General features: G+C 44.6%; 1 protein-coding gene across 1 annotated transcript in view; it reads right to left on the minus strand.

The window, feature by feature from the left end:
* The window catches only part of DNER (delta/notch like EGF repeat containing), a 383,862-nt gene that overhangs the window by 72,261 nt on the left and 288,877 nt on the right, over positions 1–22,724 (minus strand). Inside the window, exon 8 of the mRNA XM_006047101.3 lies at positions 21,325–21,549. Within this exon, the coding sequence (XP_006047163.2) occupies positions 21,325–21,549 (225 nt within the window). The remainder of the gene's footprint in view (positions 1–21,324; positions 21,550–22,724) is intronic.

The following is a 22,724-nucleotide window of genomic DNA, read 5'->3' on the forward strand; positions in this document are numbered from 1 at the left end:
TAGATGTCCACTGAAAGAGAAACGGATAAAGAAGATACTGTACACATATGTAATAGAATATTATTCAGCCATTAAAAAGAATGAGATAATACCATTTGCAGCAACATAAATGGACCCAGCAGAGAAGGCAATGGTGCCCCACTCCAGTACTCTTGCCTGGAAAATCCCATGGACGGAGGAGCCTGGTAGGCTGCAGTCCATGGGGTCGCAAAGAGTCGGACACAACTAAGCGACTTCACTTTCACTTCTCACTTTCATGCATTGGAGAAGGAAATGGCAACCCACTCCAGTGTTCTTGCCTGGAGAATGCCAGGGACGGCAGAGCCTGGTGGGCTGCCGTCTATGGGGTGGCACAGAGTCGGACACGACTGAAGTGACTTAGCAGCAGCAGCAGCAGCAGCAAATGGACCTAGAGAGTGTCATACGGAGTAAAGTCAGTCAGACAGAGAAGGAGGAATATCTATGACATCCCTTATGCTATGCTGTGCTAAGTCACTTCAGTCGTGTCCGACTCTGTGTGACCCCATAGACGGCAGCCCACCAGGCTCTGCCGTCCCTGGCATTCTCCAGGCAAGAACACTGGAGTGGGTTGCCATTTCCTTCTCCAATGCATGAAAGTGAAAAGTGAAAGTGAAGTCGCTCAGTCATGTCTGACTCTTAGCAACCCCATGGACTGCAGCCAAACAGGCTCCTCCGTCCATGGGATTTTCCAAGCAAGAGTACTGGAGTGGGGTGCCATAGGCAGAACCTAAAAAGAAATGATACAAATGAACTTATTTACAAAACCAGAAAAAGACTCACAAACTTAGGTAACAAACTTCATTGCTGGGGGGGAGGGTGGGGGGAAGGGAAAATAAGGGAGTCGGGGATGGACATGTACAAACTGCTATATATAAAATGAATAACCAATAAGAACCTACTTATAGCACAGGTAACTCTGTGCTCAATGTTATGTGGTAGCCTGGATGGGAGGGGCATTTGGGGGAGAATGGATGCATGTATGTCCGTGTCTGAGTCCCTTTACTGTCCACCTGAAACTATCATAACAGTATTAATCAGCTAAACTGCAATACAAAACAGAAAGTTAAAAAAAAGAAAAAGTGTGCAGTGGGCTTTGTCCTTGCTTGCAGCTTTTGGGACCCAAATGCCAAACTGCCATGTGAAAAGGTCCAGACTGGTCTGCTGGGTGATGAGAAATGTGTAGCCTGGCTGCTGCCATCACTCCAGCCAACTGCCAGACATGTGAGTGATGTTGTCCAGGACTGGCCAAGTCCAGCTGATCTGCCAGACGACCGCAAAAGCAGAAGTGAATACATCTGCAACCACATGGAGCAGAGAAGACATATCCTAGTTGTTGTTATTCAGTCGGCCAGCTGTGCCTAACTCTTTGTGACCCTATGGACTGAAGCATGCGAGGCCCCCCTGTCCCTCACCATCTTCTGGAGTTTGCCCAAGTTCATGTTCATTGCATTGGTGACATCCTAGTTAAGCCTACCCAAATTATCAACCACAGAATTATAAGCAATAAATGTTGCACTGAACTATCAAGTTTTTGGAGTGGTAGACAACATATTGAAAAGCAGAAACATTACTTTGGCAACAAAGGTCCATCTAGTCAAGGCTATGGTTTTTCCAGTGGTCATGTATGGATGTGAGAGTTGGACTGTGAAGAAAGCTGAACGCCGAAGAATTGATGCTTTTGAACTGGGGTGTTGGAGAAGAGTCTTGAGAGTCCCTTGGACTGCAAGGAGATCCAACCAGTCCTTTCTGAAGGAGATCAGTCCTGAGTGTTTATTGGAAGGACTGATGTTGAAGGTGAAACTCCAATAGTTTGGCCATCTGATGCAAAGACCTGACTCATTTGAAAAGACTCTGATGCTGGGAAAGATTGAAGGCAGGAGGAGAAGGGAATGACCAAGGATGAGATGGTTGGATGGCATCACCGACTCAACGGACATGAGTTTGGGTAAACTTCAGGAGTTGGTGATGGACAGGGAGACCTGGCGTGCTGTGGTCCATGTGGTTGCAAAGAGTTGGACATGACTGAGCGACTGAACTGAACTGAACTTGTTACTCAACAGTACCTAACTTATACTAAGGTTTAATTACTGGGAACGGTGCCTAACTTGAAGAAATAAAGCTACAGACATGAACTTTTAGGCATCAGAGAGCTGGTAGGAAAGGTATTTTCAGGGGAACATGGATGAAGGGGAGTCATACCATCAGGCTCTATCTATTCCTTAGTTCAGACTTCCTTTCAGTTGGGTTTATCCAACCTAAAAGAAACACTTTTACTAATGAATTAGACCTGGGACATTCACTTTGATCTGTACCATCAAAAAATGTTAGACTGTTTTTACAAGAGCAAAGACTTGGCAGCAACCTCAATGTTAATTGACAGAGGGATGGGTAAAAAAGATGCAGTACCTATATATAATGGAATATTACTCAGCCAATAAAAAGAATGAAATAATGCCATTTGCAGCAACATAATTGGACACAGAGAGTGTCATACTGAGTGAAGTAAGTCAGAGAAGGAGAAATATGACACCCCTTATATGTGGAATCTAAAAGTAATAACACAAATGAACTTACAAAACAGAAAGAGACACAGACTTAGAAAATGAATTTATGGTTGTCCATGGAAAGGGATAGGTAAGGAGCATGGGAGGGTCATGTACAGTTCAGTTCAGTTCGGTCACTCAGTCATATCCAACTCTTTGCAACCCCAAGGACTGAAGCACTACAGGCCTCCCTGTCCCTCACCAACTCCTGGAGCTTATTCAAACTCATGTCCTTGAGTCTGTGATGCCATCCAACCATCTCATCCTCTGTCATCCCCTTCTCCTCCCACCTTCAATCTTTCCCAGCATCAGTGTCTTTTCAAATGAGTCAGCTCTTCACATCAGGTGGTGAAAGTAATGGAGTTTCGGCTTCAACATTAGTCCTTCCAATCAACACCCAGGACCGATCTCCTTTAGGATGGACTGGTTGGATCTCCTTGCAGTCCAAGGGACTCTCAAGACTCTTCTCCAACACCACAGTTCAAAAGCATCAGTTCTTTGGTGTTCAGCTTTCTTTATAGTCTAACTCTCACATCCATACATGACTACTGGAAAAACCACAGCCTTGACTAGATGTAGCTTTGTTGGCAAAGTAATGTCTCTGCTTTTTAATAAGCTATCCAGGTTGATCATAACTTTTCTTCCAAGGAGTAAGCATCTTTTAATTTCACGGCTGCGATCACCATCTGCAGTGATTTCAGAGCCCAAAAAACTAAAGTCTGCCACTGTTTCCCCATCTATTTTCCATGAAGTGATGGGACCAGGTGCCATGATCTTAGTTTTATGAATATTGAGCTTTAAGCCAACTTTTTCACTCTCCTCTTTCACTTTCAACAAGAGGCTCTTTAGTTACTATTTACTTTCTGCCATAAGAGTTATGTCATCTGCATATCTGAGGTTATTGATATTTCGCCCGGCAATCTTGATTCCAGCTTGTGCTTCTTCCAACCCAGGGTTTCTCATGATGTACTCTGCATAGAAGTTAAATAAGCAGTGTGACAATATACAGCCTTGATGTACTCCTTTTCCTATCTGGAACCAGTCTGTTGTTCCATGTCCAGTTCTAACTGTTGCTTCCTGACCTGCATACAGGTTTCTCAAGAGGCAGGTCTGGTATTCCCATTTCTTGAAGAATTATCCACAGTTTATTGTGATCCACACAGTCAAAGGCTTTGGCATAGTCAATAAAGCAGAAATAGATGTTTTTCTGGAACTCTCTTGCTTTTTCAATGATCCAGCAGATGTTGGCAATTTGGTCTCTGGTTTTTCTGCCTTTTCTAAAACCAGCTTGAACATCTGGAAGTTCACAATTCATGTATTGTTGAAGCCTGGCTTAGAGAATTTTGAGCATTACTTTACTAGAGTGTGAGATGAGTACAATTGTGCGGTAGTTTGAGCATTCTTTGTCATTGCCTTTCTTTGGGATTGGAATGAAGACCGACCTTTTCCAGTCCCGTGGCCACTGCTGAGTTTTCCAAATTTGCTGGCATATTGAGTGCAGCACTTTCATAGCATCATCTTTCAGGATTTGAAATAGCTCAACTGGAATTCCATTACCTCCACTAGCTTTGTTTGTAGTGATGCTTCCTAAGGCCTACTTGACTTCACATTCCAGGATGTCTGGCTCTAGGTGAGTGTTCACACCATCGTGATTATCTGGGTCGTGAAGATGATTTTTGTACAGTTTTTCTGTGTATTCTTGCCTCCTCTTCTTAATATCTTCTGCTTCTTTTAGGCCCATACCATTTCTGTCCTTTATTGAGCCCATCTTTGCATGAAATGTTCCCTTGGTATCTCTGATTTTCTTGAAGAGATCTCTAGTCTTTCCCATTCTGTTGTTTTCCTCTATTTCTTTGCACTGATCACTGAGGAAGGCTTTCTAATCTCTCCTTGCTATTCTTTGGAACTCTGCATTCAGATGGGTAGATCTTTGCTTTTCTCCTTTGCTTTTTGCTATTCTTCTTTTCACAGCTATTTGTAAGGCCTCCTCAGACAGCCATTTTGCTTTTTTGCATTTCTTTTCCATGGGGATGGTCTTGATCCCTGTCTCCTGTACAATGTCATGAACCTCCGTCCATAGTTCATCAGGCACTCTGTCTATCAGATCTAGTCCCTTAAATCTATTTCTCACTTCCACTGTATAATCGTAAGGGATTTGATTTAGGTCATACCTAAATGGTCTAGTGGTTTTCCCTACTTTCTTCAATTTAAGTCTGAATTTGGCAATAAGGAGTTCATGATCTGAGCCACAGTCAGCTTCCAGTTTTGTTTTTGCTGACTATATAGAGCTTCTCCATCTTTGGCTACAAAGAATATAATCAATCTGATTTCGGTGTTGACCATCTGGTGATGTCCCTGTGTAGAGTCTTCTCTTGTGTTGTTGGAAGAGGGTGTTTGCTATGACCAGTGCGTTCTCTTGGCAAAACTCTATTAGCCTTTGCCCTGCTTCATTCTGTACTCCAAGGCCAAATTTGCCTGTCACTCCAGGTGTTTCTTGACTTCCTACTTTTGCATTCTACACACTGCTATATTCAAAATGGATAACCAACAAGGACATATTGTATAGAACTTGGAACTCTGTTCAATGTTATGTGCCAGCCTGGATGGGACGGGGCTTTGGAGGAGAATGGACACATGTGTATGTGTGGCTGAGCCCCTTCGCTGTTCACCTGAAACTACCACAACATTGTTAATTGGCTATGCTCCGATACAAAAGGTTTAAAGTTTGAAAAAACAAACAAACAAACAAACCTGTGTCCTAGAGAAATAAATAAACTGTGATCCTGGTAATCATTAGCATCTCATTAAAATTTCAGTCCAAACAGTTAAGGACCTCTCTAGGCAACCCTCCGAAGCCAAATGGGATTTTAAACAGAGCAGCATGGCATTGCATAAGGAAGCACTTGGGTGACATGGGAGGGGACATGCTGTTCTGAAAAATCAGTAAGTGTCTGAGTTGATCATGTGCTGGACTGAAAAGGAGGTCATGTATCCATCTGCTTCAGGCAGGCAAACATGAGAGCTCTGAAGCATCATTAAAGCTGAAGCAATTCTGTAAAAAGTACTCAGTACAGGCAGCAACTTTCATTGTGTGCTTTCAAACTGAAAACCCAAGGCTATGATACAGAAACAATGGAAGAAATGCAGGGCCTTGTCCCCAGGTTTTTATCCAAGTCCAAATCAGCAGAGAATTTAAAAGCACACTGAAGGCTAGAAGGCCAGAAAAAAGTGGAACATGCAGACGAATCTCCATATTGGTGGTCTAATTGGGACTCAGGCTGTAGGCCGCCATCAGTCACTCCATACGTCAGATATCGCCAACAGTGATGCATTGTCAGAGGGTTTAGAGCCCTGGGGTTCTGGGGCTCAGCAGACGCTCCATCACTGACAGTGACAGCCGATCACTGCCACTGAGGCTAGCTTGTGGGAGGTTCTAGACATCAGTGCTATCGCAGGCAGAGAACTAAAAGGACAGAAGTCAAATACGAAGAGGATCTAAGATGATGACAGGGCCAGGTGACCAGAAACAGCATCAAAAGCATCCATGAATACAATAATCAGCACAGGAGACCTCCAGAAATTCAAGCGGTAAGGAAGAAAGATTAAAGAGCTACTAGACATTGGAGACCCCAGAAATGAGAAGCACCCATCAAGAGAGACTACCTAAGCTCAAGGGTGACCCATCTGTCGCATGGCTATGCCACTATGCTTGTACTTTCCATTTGAGTCATAGGAAGTCCATTTTTTTTTTTTTTTGAATGAAGGAAGGAAATAGGGAATGAATGAGTTTTTATTACACTGCAGATTTCTGACTTTCTTTTGCATGCTTAAAAAAATATTTGCATGCACACCACTGAAATCAGTAAATGGATGCATCATGCATGTTGTAGCTTCTGTATCTCCTACTGGTGCCAGAAACCAAACGAGACAAAAACACTGGTTGTTAAAAGGCATCGTAAACAGTAATGCTCCACAGTAGTGTTAGTTGTTGCTGTCATTAGCTCAAAGTTATAAGAAGGAACAATGGTTTCTCATCGTTAAATTAGTCCTGAGATCCTAGTATTTATAAACCGAAATACTACTGTTCTACACTCACCCATTCAACTATATTTTTTAGCTAGCAAAGCCTTTTAATTTTAAAAAATCTTTATCTACCACTTGTATATCCTTTGGAATCCAGATTGGGTGTTCTGAACCCTGGCATGTTACTACACTGCCTCTCCTTCAGAAATACATAAATATTTGAAACCATTACTATAAAAAGAGGGCTTCCCTGGTGGCTCAGATGGTAAAGAATCTGCCTGCCAATACAGGAGATGTGGGTTCAATCCCTGGGTCAGGAATATCCCCTGGAGAAAGGAATGGCAACCCATTCCAGTATTCTTGCTGGAAAATTCCATGAAGAGAGGAGCCTGGTGGGCTACAGTCCACAGGGTTGAAAAGAGTCAGACATGACTGAGCAACTAACACTTTCACATTCACTACAGAAAGAATAAAGAGACAAAATAGTCCAAGACAGTAATTAAAAAAAAATTCTTTGAGATTACTTGCACCTCTGTTCTGTTTTGAAGCAAACACAAATTTTGTGATTTTTTTTCTATTACGAAATTTGATATTTTCAAACATATAAAAGCAGTGCAAGAGCAGTTTCTTTAATTAGGTGCACCGAGCAGATATCATGTCAAATGAACTAATAAGTCTAAGTCACAGGTAACTCTCAGCATCAACCATGAAGCTGCTGAATCTACAGTGAAACAAAAGCAGAAGAGGCTCATCTTCCTGGGACAGGCTCAGCTTCCTTGGAAGTCAAATTTGTGTTTCTCTGTGTTGGTCACTCACTGAACCCAACACAGCTTTGAGGTGTCCTCTTAGAGCCTCATCTCATGAGTCTAGAAGCTTGTTCTTGCAGTTGCATCCCGCATAAAGTGAGTGCTTACGTTCACACATACTGGGTTGGCCAAAAAGTTCATTCAATTTTTTTCTGTAAGATGTTAACTTTACGGCACAGCTGGGTTGCTGCAAAGTCTAGCCTCAAGAACTTCATGTCAGGCAAATTTATGCTAAATCTGAGTTTCTATCACTCTACCTCTTGTTGTTTAAACACTCAATATCTCAGTTTACTCATCCTCAAATTAAAAAATAGGAATACTGGACTTCCCTGGCAGTCCACTGTTAAGACTCCACACTTTTGCAGCAGGGGGCCTGGGTGCAATTGCTAGTCAGGGAACTAAGATCCTGCATGCCACCAAAAAAAAAATGGAATACTATACTATAACCAGAAGTGAAATAAGAGAATATATAAGTGCTCAGCTGAGTCTCAGTGCAGTAAATTCTCAGAGATAGAAGCTCCTCTGGGCAAAGACAGTATCGAGAAAATACATCATCAATGTCCCGACAAACACCAACTTAATGTGCTCATTTGAGGTAACTATTAAGACAACTACCACTTAAAAATCTGGTTAAAGGTTTCATTTTCTCAGCCAGTTTTTTACCCTGAGTGAATCAGGATCACAGCTTGACCCCATTTCCTGTTTTCTCTGAGATGACAGAGGCTGCTGGTGCCAATCTCAGTCTCATCCTTCACTAGGGCAGAGAAATGGCAACCACCTGGGGTCCACTTCATAAGGACTGTGGGGACTCAAGAAGCCACTGGGGTTCGATAGCTTTGCCCAGCCCCCGGCACTTAAATCTTTATCAGTACAGCCACCAAGAGCCAAAGCAGCAAGCAATCCCTTAATTCCACACAAAGCTGGAGCTAACCCATCATTCACAGATGCCCACCAAGGCCACAAAAATTGATTCCATCTCTGGTCTGACTCCTTGGAAGAAAAACTATGACAAACCTAGACAGCGCATTAAAAAGCAGAGACATTACTTTGCAGACAAAGGTCCATTTAGTCAAAGCTATGGTTTTCCCAGTAGTCATGTATGGATGTGAGAGCTGGACCACAAAGAAGGCTGAGCACCAAAGAATGATGCTTTTGAACTGTGGTGTTGGAGAAGACTGTTGAGTCCCTTGGGCTGCAAGGAGATCAAACCAGTCAATCCTAAAGGAAATCAACCCTGAATATTCATTGCAAGGACTGGTGTTGAAGCTGAAGCTCCAATCCTTTGGCCACTTGATACAAAGAGTCGACTCACTGGAAAAGACCCTGATGGCTGGGAAAGATTGAAGGCAGGAGAGGAGGGCAACAGAGTATTAGACGGTTGGATGACATCACTGACTCAATGGACATAAGTTTGAGCAAGTTCTGGGAAACAGTGAAAGACAGGGAAGCCTGGCGTGCTACAGTCCATGGGGTCACAGAGTTGGACACAACTGAGTGACTGAACAACAACTAGTCTGATTCCAACCCTGAACTTCCTAGGAAAAGAAGCAGAGCACAGATTGAATACTGTCCTCAGCAGTCTTCCCCAGGACACAGAATACCCAACACTGGCACTACTTGTACCACTGCTCCATCATCTGCATTATCTCACTGGAGCTCCTTTCTGTTTAACTCCATTTTAAAGAAGAGACAAGGAAGGCTAACAGGCCAATGGAACAGCTGTTCAGTGATAAAGCTGGAACTGAAATTCTGTTCTACTCAATTCTAAGCCCAGAGCCCTTTCCATCACACCTGGTAAGAGAGGTGAGGCATGCCAAATGTCAATTCTAAATTCCAGATTCCCAGACATTCTCAGCAAGCCCACAAAACATTAGCGATAACGGATCATAACAACTTCCAATCGCAAAGCAAGAGTCAATGGCTCAGTTACAAAATAGCTTAAAATGAGTCCCCATCAGACCTCCATGGCCACAAACTTGAAGAGAATTTCCTGAAATTATATGTTGGCAGTTCTTCAAATAGAACAATTCTCAGAAAAGCACTGGTTCGTGACGTAGCTGTTATCAGCTGCCATTTCTGACTTTCATTCCAGGTAAGATGTAAAATGCTTTCTGCTGGCCTCGCAGTCTATGCTAACTCCTACCACCAGCAGGTAAATCCCACCCAATAGTTCAGCCAGGAATAAATTCTGAACGACCTGAACTTGAAGGGGAGTTGTGGGAGCAGAAATCCCTCCTAATTAAAGGCCAGTTCATTAGCACTTTCATACATATGGATTAGCCATTTAAAGCGAAGTTAAATAGATTGGGGAAAGATTTTTAATGTCAAGAATCTCATCAAAATTCCTTACACAGCACCAGCAAGTGCCCTTCATTCATTAACGCTGTCCTTCCTGCCCTCGTATTAATCCCTCAGGTCACTCATCCAAAGAAGGCAAATGTCACAAAGTGCCCCTGAACACGCCCCCAAATTAGAATCAAAACGAAATGGAGATGAAGAATGGTCGTGGTGGTAACTGTGAACACCATTAGGACAGCGCCTTCCTGACAGGGCCCGTCTAGCCATCCTTGCAAATCTAACCCAGCTCCTCGCCCCTGGGCAGTCTTCCCTCCGTCATCCTCCCCTCTCATGAACTTCCAGGGCTCTGCCCTCTCCAAAGGGCCCTGCTGCCCCACACCACCTCTTCAACCTCTTCTGCTGCTGCCTCTAGCTCTCACCTCAGTACAAAAACCCCCTAATGCTCTCACCAGTGCTTCCCCTTTCCGTTTTTACTCTCGCCCCATCAATCTTGATAGTTCCCTTGACTTTCTCCAGCACCCACACACCAGGAACTCCATCCTCATCTCTCTGTTAGCAGCCTAAAGACCAGTTCCAGCCTCAAAGAACAACTCTTTTCTGGCACATCCACTTGGTTGGCCTGTCATTGCAGAAAGGCTTCTGCACATTCCCTGTTTCTTTGAATTTCTCAAGTCACAGCCTCAGGGACACCTGTGACTCCACTCTCACCTCTGTTCCAAGCATTCTGCTGACACCCAAACTTGGATGACTCCACTCCTCAAACAGATTTCAGGTCCCCCTTCCATTCCCACCTCCATACGAGCAAGACCTCACTTCCACTCACCTGAGCTTTCTGACTGATCTCCTTGCCTCACCATCTTTTCTTTACTGTAATATCTAACTCCATCAGAATAATCTTTATGAAAGTCACACAGTCCTTCTAGTCATCCCCTAACTGTACCAAAATCATCTTGGTAAAACAAAGATCAGTTCACATATGCAGCTAGTACAAAATGCTTCCAAGTCTTCCTTTTCCAAATGCCTCAGCACCTAGATCTCCCCAATCTGGCCCAATCACTTCCAGGCTTACTTACTGTCCATCACTGCATCCAGAGGATCTTATCCTGAAGCCAATTGGACCTCCTGTTCTCTGAACTTCTCCTGCTCCACCCCATCTTTTGTTCCATAGAGATGTTCCCCATCTTCCTCACCCAAACAATACTTCAATGTCCAACTCACTGGAAATTCTTGTTGAACTATCATTAATATGAAAATTCAATCCATTGGAACCCTCAGTATTTTGAGAGGCTTAATCAATTAAGTCCCACCAATGCTGTCACACCAAAGGCCACTGGGGACAAGACTGTAGTTGAGATAGTTGGGTTGCTTACTCCTCACAGCGAGGGAACACACACACAGTGGGAAATCTTGGGGTGTCTCAGTCAGAGGGTGCTGTGCTGTGTTGGTTGTTCAGTCGTGTCCGACTTTTTGGGACCCCATGGACTGTAGCTTACCAGGCTCCTCTGTCCATGGGGATTCTCCAGGCAAGGATACTGGAGTGGGTTGCCATGCCTTCGTCCAGGGGATCTTTCCCACCCAGGGATCGAACCCAGGTCTCCCACATTACAGGTGGATTCTTTACCATCTGAACCACTAAGAAAAGCCCATTAATACTGGAGTGGGTAGCCTATTGCTTCTCCAGGAGATCTTCCTGATCCAGGAATCAAACCAGGGTCTCCTGCACTGCAGGTGGATTCTTTACCAGCTGAGCTACTAGAGGGTTTTAGATGGGGCTTCTTATAGGATTCACTCTACATGCTGTTGGAAAACAGGAGCAATTCTATGATTACGTCAATAAATCTTGTCTATGGGTGGGAGCAGAGGCGAGCAAGGCTAAAGTCATAGCTCGTGAAAAAGCAGCTGGCCCTCATTTAATCTGCAGTAAAAAGAGGATGTTTCATATTTTGTGGGTTGTATGGTGACCTTGTTTTTCTCTGAACTTAGACAAAGTTATGAAATGGTCTTGTTTGTCTCATTTGAAGTCAGACGTGACTTGGCGACTACACAATAACGAGTGATCACATCTAAGGACTGTGTTCTGTGTATTTATGTCCTTATGTCCAACAGGAGACACCACGGCCCAGCTGTGAGCACCAGGCCGGCTCCTAACAACTCCAAGACCTGCTTGTAAGTGTCCAACAAGCTTCCAGATGTCAGGCACTGCTCCTCTCTTTCTCAATTCTTAGTGTTATCATGACGTCAATGTAGAGCCTGAGACATTGTCTGAGGTAGAGGACAGATTAGGAAAACAAGACAAGCTGCAGCTAGGTAGACAAGATCCTACCTGGGAGCCCAGTGGTGAGAGCACTTATCATATTTCACAATATAACAGAAGAAGGGCCTGATAACAGGATTAAGATGTGGGGAAAAGGACAACATATTCTGTAAAAGCAACAACTCTCAAGAATAATGTGGTATCCAAACCAGGCCCCTCCTACAGCATGTCTTCATCCTAGTCAGTCTGATCATGTTTTCTGGTTAATAAAGATGAAGGTTGTCCACTGTACATATCCAAGAATCTTAATGCAATTAGCCATTCATTATCAAGCTAAATGTGTTCATATTGTTATATGTGAACATTTTCCTTTATGGCTATTAAAGTCCTGATCATTAAGTCTTATCTTAGATTCTGTTTCCAGCAGACACTATCAGAGTGCTGATACTGCCAAATCTGAGTTTAACAGAACAAAGCGATGCCAATTGTGTCTTTCAGGCTCATCCAGACCAGAAATGCAGCTCACATGTTAGGCGTATGAGAAAAATAGAAAAAAGAGTATCTGAAATTCTTATAACTTCCTTTAAAACGATTTCATTTGGGGGACTTCCCTGATTGTACAGTGGATGAGAATCAGCCTGCCAATGCAAGCGACATGGGTTCAATCCCTGGTCTGGGAAGATTTCACAGGCCACAGAGCAACTACACCTGCATACTGCAACTACCGAAGCTCATGTGCCTAGAGCCTGTGCTCGGCAACAGGAGAAGTCCATGCAGCACAGCAAAGAGTAGCACCCACTCACTGCAACTGGAGAAAGCCCGTGTGTAACAACTGAGACCAGCGCAAACAAACAAAAATTCATCTGGAAAAAGTCTGCACATCCTTTCTTTTATGGTCTAGACGGTCTGCGTGGCCAACCCTATGACAGAATAATCAGCAGATACCTGAGCAGCAACTCTTTCCAGATCTAGCCTGTGACAATTAATGAGCATCTGAGGTTATTCCTAAAAGACAATGCTGTTAAAGTGCTGCACTCAATATGCCAGCAAATTTGGAAAACTCAGCAGTGGCCACAGGACTGGAAAAGGTCAGTTTTCATTCCAATCCCAAAGAAAGGCAATGCCAAAGAATGCTCAAACTACTGCACAATTGCACTCATCTCATACACCAGCAGAGTAATGCTCAAAATTCTCCAAGCGAGGCTTTAACAGTACATAAACCAAGAAATTCCAGATGTCCAAGCTGGATTTAGAAAAGGCAGAGGAACCAGAGATCAAATTGCCAACACCTGTTGGATCACAGAAAAAGCAAGAGAGGTCCAGAAAAACATCTACATATGCTTTATTGACTACACCAAAGCCTTTGCCTGTGTGGATCACAACAAACTGTGGAAAATTCTTCAAGAAATGGGAATACCAGACAGCCTTACCTGGCTCCTGAGAAATCTGTATGCAAGTCAAGAAGCAGCAGTTAGAAACAGATATGGAACAACGGACTGGTTCCAAATCGGGAAAGGAGTACGTCAAGGCTGCATATTGTCACCCTGCTTATTTAACTTCTATGCAGAGCACATCATGCAAAATGCCAGACTGGGTGAAGCACAAGCTGGAATCAAGATTGCCAAAAGAAATATCAATAACCTCAGATATGCAGATAACACCACTCTTATGGCAGAAAGTGAAGAGGAACTGAAGAGCCTCTTGATGCAGGTGAAAGAGGAAGTGAAAAAGCTGGCTTAAAATTCAGCATTCAAAAAACTAAGATCATGGCATCCGGTCCCATCACTTCATGGGAAATAGATGGGTAAACAACGGAAACAGTGACAGACTTTATTTTCTTGGGCTCCAAAATCATTGCAGATGGTGACTGCAGTCATGAAATTAAAAGACGCTTGTTCCTTGGAAAAAAAGCTATGACCAACCTAGACAGCATATTAAAAAGCAGATACATTACTCTGCAGGCAAAAAGTCCATCTAGTCAAAGCTATGGTTTTTCCAGTAGTCATGTATGGATGTGAGAGTTGGACCATAAAGAAAGCTGAGCACCGAAACACTGATGTTTTTGAACTGTGGTGTTGGAGAAGACTCTTGAGAGTTCCCTTGGACTGCAAAGAGATCCAACCAATCAATCCTAAAGGAAATCAGTCCTGAATATTCATTGGAAGGACTGATGCTGAAGCTGAAGCTCCAATAATTTGGCCACCTGATGTGAAGAACTGACTCACTGGAAAAGACCCTGATGTTGGAAAGATTGAAGGTAGGAGAAGGGGCCGACAGAGGATGAGACAGTTTGATAGCATCACCAGCTCGATGGGTATGAATTTGAGTGAGCTCTGGGAGTTGGTGATGGACAGGGAAGCCTGGTGTTGCTGCAGTCAGTCCATGGGGGTCACAAAGAGTCGGACAAGACTGAACAACTGAACTGAATTGAGGTTATTCATGGGAAAGAAAAAAAACCTGTTATTTTTATTTCCATGTAGAAATCCTCAGGCTTTCCAGGTGGGACTAGTGGTAAAGAACCTGCCTGCCAATGAGGGAGATGTAAGAGAAGCAGATTTGATCTCCAGGTCAGGAAGATCCCCTGGAAGAGAGCATGGCAACCCACTCCAGCATTCTTGCCTGGAGAATCCCATGGACAGAGGAGCCTGGCGGGATACAGTCCATAGGATAGCACAGAGTCAGACACAACTGAAGTGATTTAGCATACATGCAGCACACATGTTGACACATTTATACTACTATGTGTAAAACAGATAGCTAGTGGGAAGCTGCTGTATAACACAGGGAGCTCAGCTTGGTGATGGCCTAGATGGATAGGATGGGAGCGGAAGGCAGGAGGTTCCAGAAGGAGGGGATATATGTATACATATATCTGATTCACTTCACTGTAAAGCAGACACTAACACAACATTATAAAGCAATTATACTCCAATTTAAAAAAAAACAAAACAAAACAAGATTGGAGTAATAACTCAAGTGTATCAGGCAGGGGCCAAGATCAGTGAACTCAGGCAAACCACCTTCCCTCTTAGCAAGGATTCCTTCTCGCACTGGTCACCATCCAAAAGGCATTTCCAGACCCCATGACTGCTTAGAGATCACACTAGATATCACCTGCCACCTGTAAGGGTCATGGCAGGTCCCTGGCAACTCCATGCATGGTGGCCCTGCTCCCCACGATGTCCATTAGACTCCATGCTCTCACTTTCTCCATCCTTGGGAGATTTCAATTTGTGATTTTCTTAGAGAACACGTGGCCTATATCACTTAACACTGTCCCTGAAAGATAACTTTTCCATGATTGCTCACTGCTGACATTTTATTATTTAATACTAAAATCCCATCAGAGCTCCCTAGCCTGATAAGCTAAAAATGAAGTCTGAAAATAAAGCACCTGGCAAATCTGATTTGCAGTCATATCCAAATGGCATTTTGTCAGATGGGAGCTAATTATCAACCTGACATGATTTCAATCTGCTTCCATTTTATGAAACGGGGTCTGCGTGCTCTCTACAAAGAGGATCAGCCTTGCCTCTCTTCAGCTTGACACCCAATTTCACCTACTCTCATGAGATTCTTCTATTATGCAAACTATTGGTAAAGCAATTACATGCTCCGAAAGATTAAGACTAGAAATTTAGCATTCAGAGAATTGTCATTTTCACCTCTTAAAATGTAAATTCTTGCCAGATGTTAAGATGCTTTTTTTACTTTACACAATGTCACCTAATGATCTGAGGAAGCCACCCCTCCAAAAGCAATTTCATCTCCCCAGTTTGACAAGAGCGTTGACTGAACTCCAAGGCTCTATCCTGGAGGACTGCCTAATGAGTGCAGGCATCCAGAAACAGGACACTTGTTTCTTCAGGCTTTTCAAGGCTCCTTAGAGGCCAGGCATTGGCCTTATCAAGCGAAAGGCTACAAATGGACACAAATGAAGGCTGGGCAGAGAATAGCAGTTGGGAAAAGAGGAACTTTACAGGAGACACTTCACCCTTTTGACTTGAGGAAAAGTGCTGGAATCTCCATGGATGGAAAGCAACTGCATAGCCCTTACTGCTCTTGCCAGGAAACATGCTCTGTGTCTCTCATCTAACACCCTTACACACAACAGAAGATCATGGTCAACAGAACGACATGGAATGAAGCTCCTTCTGTCTAAGTACAGGAACATCCCTGGTGGTCCAGTGGCTAAGACTCTGTGCTCCGAGTGCAGGTGAAACGGAGCAGGTCCTTGCCCTACCCACCCACCTCAGTGTTCTCTGCCTGTGGAAAATTTTAGTCAAAGAAAAAATTTAATCAGAGAAGTGAGAAATGGGGAAACAAAGGGAAACAGTCACAGGAGACTGAATAATACTAACGTAGTCATTAAGCATAGTCAAGGATCTTTAGTTCTTTCTCAAGGGATGTAGATAATATTCTGAGCCATATCCTGTGAGCTGTCTTAAAGATACTGAAACACTAGGTGGAGAATTTAACTACATGATGACCAGACTGTACCCAGAACATGAGCTGCCACAATTCAGAGAATTAGCTTCAAAGAAATGTTAACAAACGGACTCTGGAACTGAGGATTACCTGTACCTAAAACAACCAAGATGACGCTGGTCAGAGCACCGAAGACCAGTCTGAAGATGACTGTCAGGGCTGGCTGTTGTTTCTACATGTAGTATTCCCCCACTTTGTCTATAAAAGATCTTATCCCACTGGCTGCCAGTGGTAGGGGGGTCGACCTTTGGACAGACATCTGCCACCCACTCCCCCACCAATTGCTGACATTTGAAATAAAGCCAAATTTCTTTCCCACCAACCTGGCCTGCTTATTGGCTTTTGAGCAGCAAGCAGCCGGACCCCTCACTCTTTTGATAACACAGGAGGCGCGGGCTCAATCCCTGGGAACTAGATCCCACATACTGCAACTAGGAGTTTGCATGCTGCAACTAAAGATCCTGCATGCAGCACTGAAGATCAAAGATCCTGCAACCAAGACTTGAAGCAGCCAAATAAATAAGTAAATGACAACAACCAAAAAAAAAAAAAAAAAAAGAATAAAAGCTAGAAGGGTGAGATCAGTAACTTGTCCCAGGTCCAGTCTGTGGATTTGCAGCTGCAACTGCAGCTGAACTGATGAGCATCTAAGACGTTATGTGTGAAAAGGGAAACCCAGGCCCCGAAATGGCCTGTAAAGTCCTACAGGGATAGTCAACAAGTGGAGGGTCTCATGAGTCCTTTCTCCCACTCCTCCTTGTGTGAACAGAGAGACACCAGGAAGCATATTTTCTATTTAGGATCATGTAAGCCTCCCACCATGGGCTTCCCTGGTGGCTCAGACGGTAAAGCGTCTGCCTGCAACATGGGAGACCCGGGTTCGATCCCTGGGTTGGGAAAGATCCCCTGGAGTAGGAAATGGCAACCCACTCCAGTATTCTTGCCTAGGAAATCCCATGGGCAGAGGAGCCTGGTGGGCTACAGTCCATGGGGTCACAAAGAGTTGGACACGACTTAGCACGCAAGCCTTGACACACACGTTGACAGATATTACTAAAAAGCAGCAGATACTTCTACATAACTACATCCTCACTTCAAGTTGTCAAAATACACCAACTAAATATGAGGGTAAGGTGAGTCTGTTTGAGAACAGAAGTCAGAGGAGAATGGGAGGAGAAACAAAACCGCCTTCTGGTCCTGTGACATGTGATTTTCTCCGTGGAGCTCATGGAAGAAACGGGGACTCTCAGGAGACTTGTGTGGAGGATGCTCTGAGGTTCTTCTCTGGATCCTGGCCCGGGGAATTATCACTACCCCATGTGTCATGACATCCACAGCATTGGGAGCAGTGGGCTCCTGAGTCGTGACATGAGAAGGACAGATGAAGCTTTCTTCATCTGCAAACACCAACGCTCCCGGGGCCCCACGTTCCAAACAGGTAAGGGCACTGCGCAGCACACCCCCTCCTTCACCATGAAGGTGCCACGGCACGTGCCTGCCAGGCACACGGAAGAACACTGGCCCCCAAGGGGAAGCGGCTCCCACCCCACACAGCTCTGATAGGGGAGGACGAGTATACTCACAGAAAAGTGTCCCCTGTCATATGTAGACTACAGAAATGCCTTCACCACGAGGCTCACGTTGTTTTGGTGTTTAGTCACCAAGTGGTGTCTGACTCTGCAACCCCATGGACTGTAGCCTGCCGGGTGCCTCTGTCCATGGGATTTCTGAGGCAAGAATACTGGAGTGGGTTGCCACTTCCCAAGGATCAAATCTGGATCTCCTGCACTGCAGGTGGATGCCTTACCACTGCACCACCGGGGAAGCCCATGAGGTTTATGAAAAACCCCAAAAATGTTACTGGGATAGTTCACTTCACGTGTCAGCTCAGCTAAGCCACAGGACCCAAATGTCTGGTCAGACATTAGGCTAGATGTTCTCGTGAAGGTATTCTTTAGATAAAATGAGTATTTACAACAGTGGGCTTTGAGTAAATCATTACCCTCCCAGAAAGTGGGTGGGCTTCATCCAATCAGTTGAAAGTCTTAGGAGCAAAGACTGAGGTTTGCTGAGGCAGGAGGAATTTGAGCTCAAAAGTGTAACATAGAAGTCCTGCCTAAGTTGACAGCCTGCCAGCTTGTACCACATTTTGAACTTGCCAGTCCTCACAACTGCATGAGTCAGCTCCTTAAAATTGAGCAATGGGTTTCTTTTTCTGTCTCTCCCTCTCTCTCTTCTGTTTGTCTGGAAAATCCTACTCACCAGGCAGACTAACCAGGTCCATTCCCTCTACATTTTAGAGGATTGGGGCCCTTGGCAAAACATCAATCCCATGACTGTTTAGAAAACCAGAGAAGTAGAAGTCTACATGAAAGAGGCTTTTAAATACCCTTCAAAGGTTCAATTGTATTTCCCACTCACTCCTTAGGTGATGGATGAGTAGGACCTGTGCCCCTGGAAAGTTCCAGACCAGGCATAGCACAGGGGAACCGGGGCACCTGGGCTGGAACCGGGACTCGGCCTCTGGGGGGGTGAATGACCACCGACACGTGACTGAATCAGGAATAAGGCATTTCATACCTTGGTGGAAACACACTTCCACCACATCCATCCAGCAGGGAGGGAAATAAAAGGACCAGAGACGTAAAGCACCCAGCTCAGGACTGAGCAAGACTAAGCTCACTAAATTGTACCTTATTGTTAGACAAAAGATACTAATAAAACACACTTCCTTCTACTCCCATCCCTAAGAGGGGAGAGAAACACATCCAAGGATAATCTTTGTTTTGGTTTGGTTTTTGCCTTTTTTGTTGGCGTATAATTGCTTTACAATGTTGTGTTAGTTTCTGCCATACAGTGAAGAGAAGATATGTGCCTACAGCTACCAGTAGGCACATATCTCCTCCCTCTTGGACCTCCCTTCCCCTATCCCACTCCTCTAGGTCATCACAGAGCACCAAACTGAGCCAACTGTGCTGCAGAGCAGGTTCCCACCAGCTATCTATTTCACACATAGAAGTGCGTATATGGGACTTCCATGGTGGATCAGTGGTACAGAACCAGTCTGCCAGTGGAGGAGACACAGACGGGTTCGATCCCAGGGTCAGGAAGATCCCCTGGAGAAGGAACCAGCAACCCACCCCAGTATTCTTGCCTAGGAAATCCCATAGACAGAGAAGCCTGGTGGGCTACAGTCCATGGGGTCACAGAGTCAGACTCAACTTAACAACTAAACACGTGTATATATGTCCATCCTAAGCTCGCAGCTCTTACCACTCTTCTGTCCCTTGCTGTGTCTACATGTCCATTCTCTACATCCAAGTCTCTATTCCTGCCCTGGAAATAGGTTCATCTCTACCATTTTTCTAGATTCTACATATGCCTGCCTGCCTACTTAGTTGCTCAGTTGTGTCCGACTCTTTAGCAACCCCACAGACTGTAGCTCACCAGGCTTCTCTGTCCATGGAATTTTCCAGGCAAGAATACTGGAGAGGGTTGTCATTTCCTAACTCCAGGGGATCTTCCTGAACCAGGTATCAAACCCAAGTATCCAGTGTCTCCTACATTGCAAGCAGATTCTTTACCCATCAGGGAAGCACTCTATAGATTCCATATATATATGTTAGTAAAAACATACAAGGATAATTAATATAGAGCTTCAAATACCAAGAAAGGGATACTATGGGTGACTATGGGAACTCGAAGGAAAGCTGATTCAACCTCAGAAGGGGAAGTTTGCAGGCGAGATGGGGTGACAGGGGAGCAGGCACTCCAGGCAGAGGGCACTGCGTAGCAGAACCAGGAGTGGAGCCAACCAGGGGACTTGTCGGCCATGTACATGGGCCAGAGAAGTGGGGCAGGGATCACTGGGCTGGGAAGCATTCTAAAGAGCCAGCTCGTGCAAGGATGCAGACGTGGGGAGACTGTAAATCAGAGGAAAGACAGAGCTGCCGGTGTGCGTTCTTTTCAGAGCTGCGCGGACACAAACTTTCACTAGTAACTACCCTGACTTCTCAGTCTCAAAACTTTCACAGTCAACAATCAGTGATACAAATGCAGAAGACATCCGGAAAATAAATGATGGAACTTGTGAATGTTTACACAGGAAGCCAAAAAAGTCCTCTAACATGAACTGTGCCCCAAGTAAGAATTTTAAATGATGATAAAATGCTGAATGGACTGCATTCTGCTTTGTGTGCATGTGAAAATGAAAAACATTCCATTAACCTCAGAACCCAGTAATAAAAGATATATAATGCAGGAAAGGCTCTGAAGTGACCTATAGTCAATTGTCCAAAATAATTAAGCTATTATCAGTCCACGGGGTCTCAAAAAGAGTCGGACATGACTTAGGGGCTAAACAACAACAAAAAGATTAAGCCTGGTTTTCATTTTCTTCATTTTGCTGACTTATATTTTCTTCTTTTTCTATAATGACTGTGGAATGCTCATGAAAAGACGAAAGGGTATTTTTCAAAGCCTGCCTAAAGGGAGTCTAAAAAGAAAGAGTGTTATACTTCTCAGGCAGCATTAGTGGTAAAGAATCTGCCTGCCAGTGCAGGGGACTTAAAAGATGAGGGCTGGATTCCTGGGTTGGGAAGATCTCCTGGAAGAGGGCAGGGCGACCCACTCCAGTATTCTTGCCTGGAGAATCCCATGGACAGAGGAGCCTGGTGGGTTACAGCCCATATGGCTGCAAAGAGTCAGACACAACTGAAGCGAATGAACACACACATACACACACACATACACACACACACACACACAAGTGGGGTCCACTTGGATGGACAAGCAAACCCCTGCAGCGGGCCAACCTGTGCTCAGATGCAAAAGAAAAGTTAAAGATTGGGGAAGGAAGGAGAGGGCTTCCCAGCCCGGCCACGATACCCACCTGGGTCACAGAGGCACTTGTAGCTGGTGCCCACGCTGCGGCACGTGCCGTGGGCGCAGGGGCTGAGCGCACAGAAGTCCACGAGCTGCGCACACGCCGGGCCTGTGAAGCCCGCGCTGCAGCTGCAGCCGAAGTGCAGCCCATCGGCGTAGCAGGTCCCGTTGTTCTGGCAGGGTGCCGAGGCGCATGGGTCCACCTTCTCCTCGCAGGTGGAGCCCAGGTAGCCTGCGGAAAGATGCAGAAGGGCAGAGGGGTAAAAAGAAACATCACATTCCACTTAATCACCGAGAAACTCAGGCTGCTGTTCAGAACTCTGCTTCATCGTCAACTGATGAATACCGCACCACCCAACCAGGTGGGTTTTCTTTGCTTTGGTAACAAAGGTATTTCCATTTTGGTGGAAATATAAAATGTATGATTGCTTAGGTGTAGCAATGGCAACCCACTCCAGTACTCTTGCCTGGAAAATCCCATGGACGGAGGAGCCTGGAAGGCTGCAGTCCATGGGGTCGCGAAGAGTCGGACATGACTGAGCGACTTCATTTTCACTTTTCACTTTCATGCATTGGAGAAGGCAATGGCAACCCACTCCAGTGTTCTTGCCTGGAGAATCCCAGGGACAGAGGAGCCTGGTGGGAGGTCGTCTATGGGGTCGCACAGAGTTGAACACGGCTGATACGACTTAGCAGCAGCAGCAGCAGCAGCGAGATACAGGGAAATAGATATATTGGGTTGGCTGAAAAGTTCATTTAATGGGTAACACCCTATGGAAAACCTGAACGAACTTTTCTGGCCAACCTGATATGTATATCTATGTATGTACAAAGTAGAAAGATGGCAAAAATAAATTAATGCTGATTGATTTTAGGAAGCTGGGACTGGGATCAGTAGAGAGATTTAATCTCTTATTTAATACACATTGCTGGAGGAAGATATTCCTTACTTTGTTTTAATAGATGAAGAATAATCCTGAATTTAAAACCTTAAATTCATATAAAACAGGAAATGTGAAAAATATCATTTTCCATCTTTATTCCTTTGTTCCTCACTCCTTTCTCTAGAATAACCCACTGTTAGCAGTTTCTTGAATATATAATTTTTAACAATTTGGTCATTGCAATGGAAAAACAAACTGGGTGTATCCATACAATGGAACACTATTATGCAACAAAGAGGAAATAAATGTTCTGAAGCATGCGCCAACATCATTGTTGTTTAGTCGCTAAGTCCTGTCTGACTCTGCGACCCCATGGACTGTAGCCTACCAGGCTCCTCTGCCCATGGGATTTCCTAGGCAAGAATACTGGAGTGGATTGCCATTTCCTTCTCCAGGGGATCTTCCTGACTCAGGAATGGAACCTGCATCTCCTGTGTCTCCTGCACTGGCAGGCTGATTCTTT

This window comes from Bubalus bubalis, chromosome 2 (genome assembly GCF_019923935.1).
Source record: "Bubalus bubalis isolate 160015118507 breed Murrah chromosome 2, NDDB_SH_1, whole genome shotgun sequence".
Taxonomy (NCBI): Eukaryota; Metazoa; Chordata; class Mammalia; order Artiodactyla; family Bovidae; genus Bubalus; species Bubalus bubalis.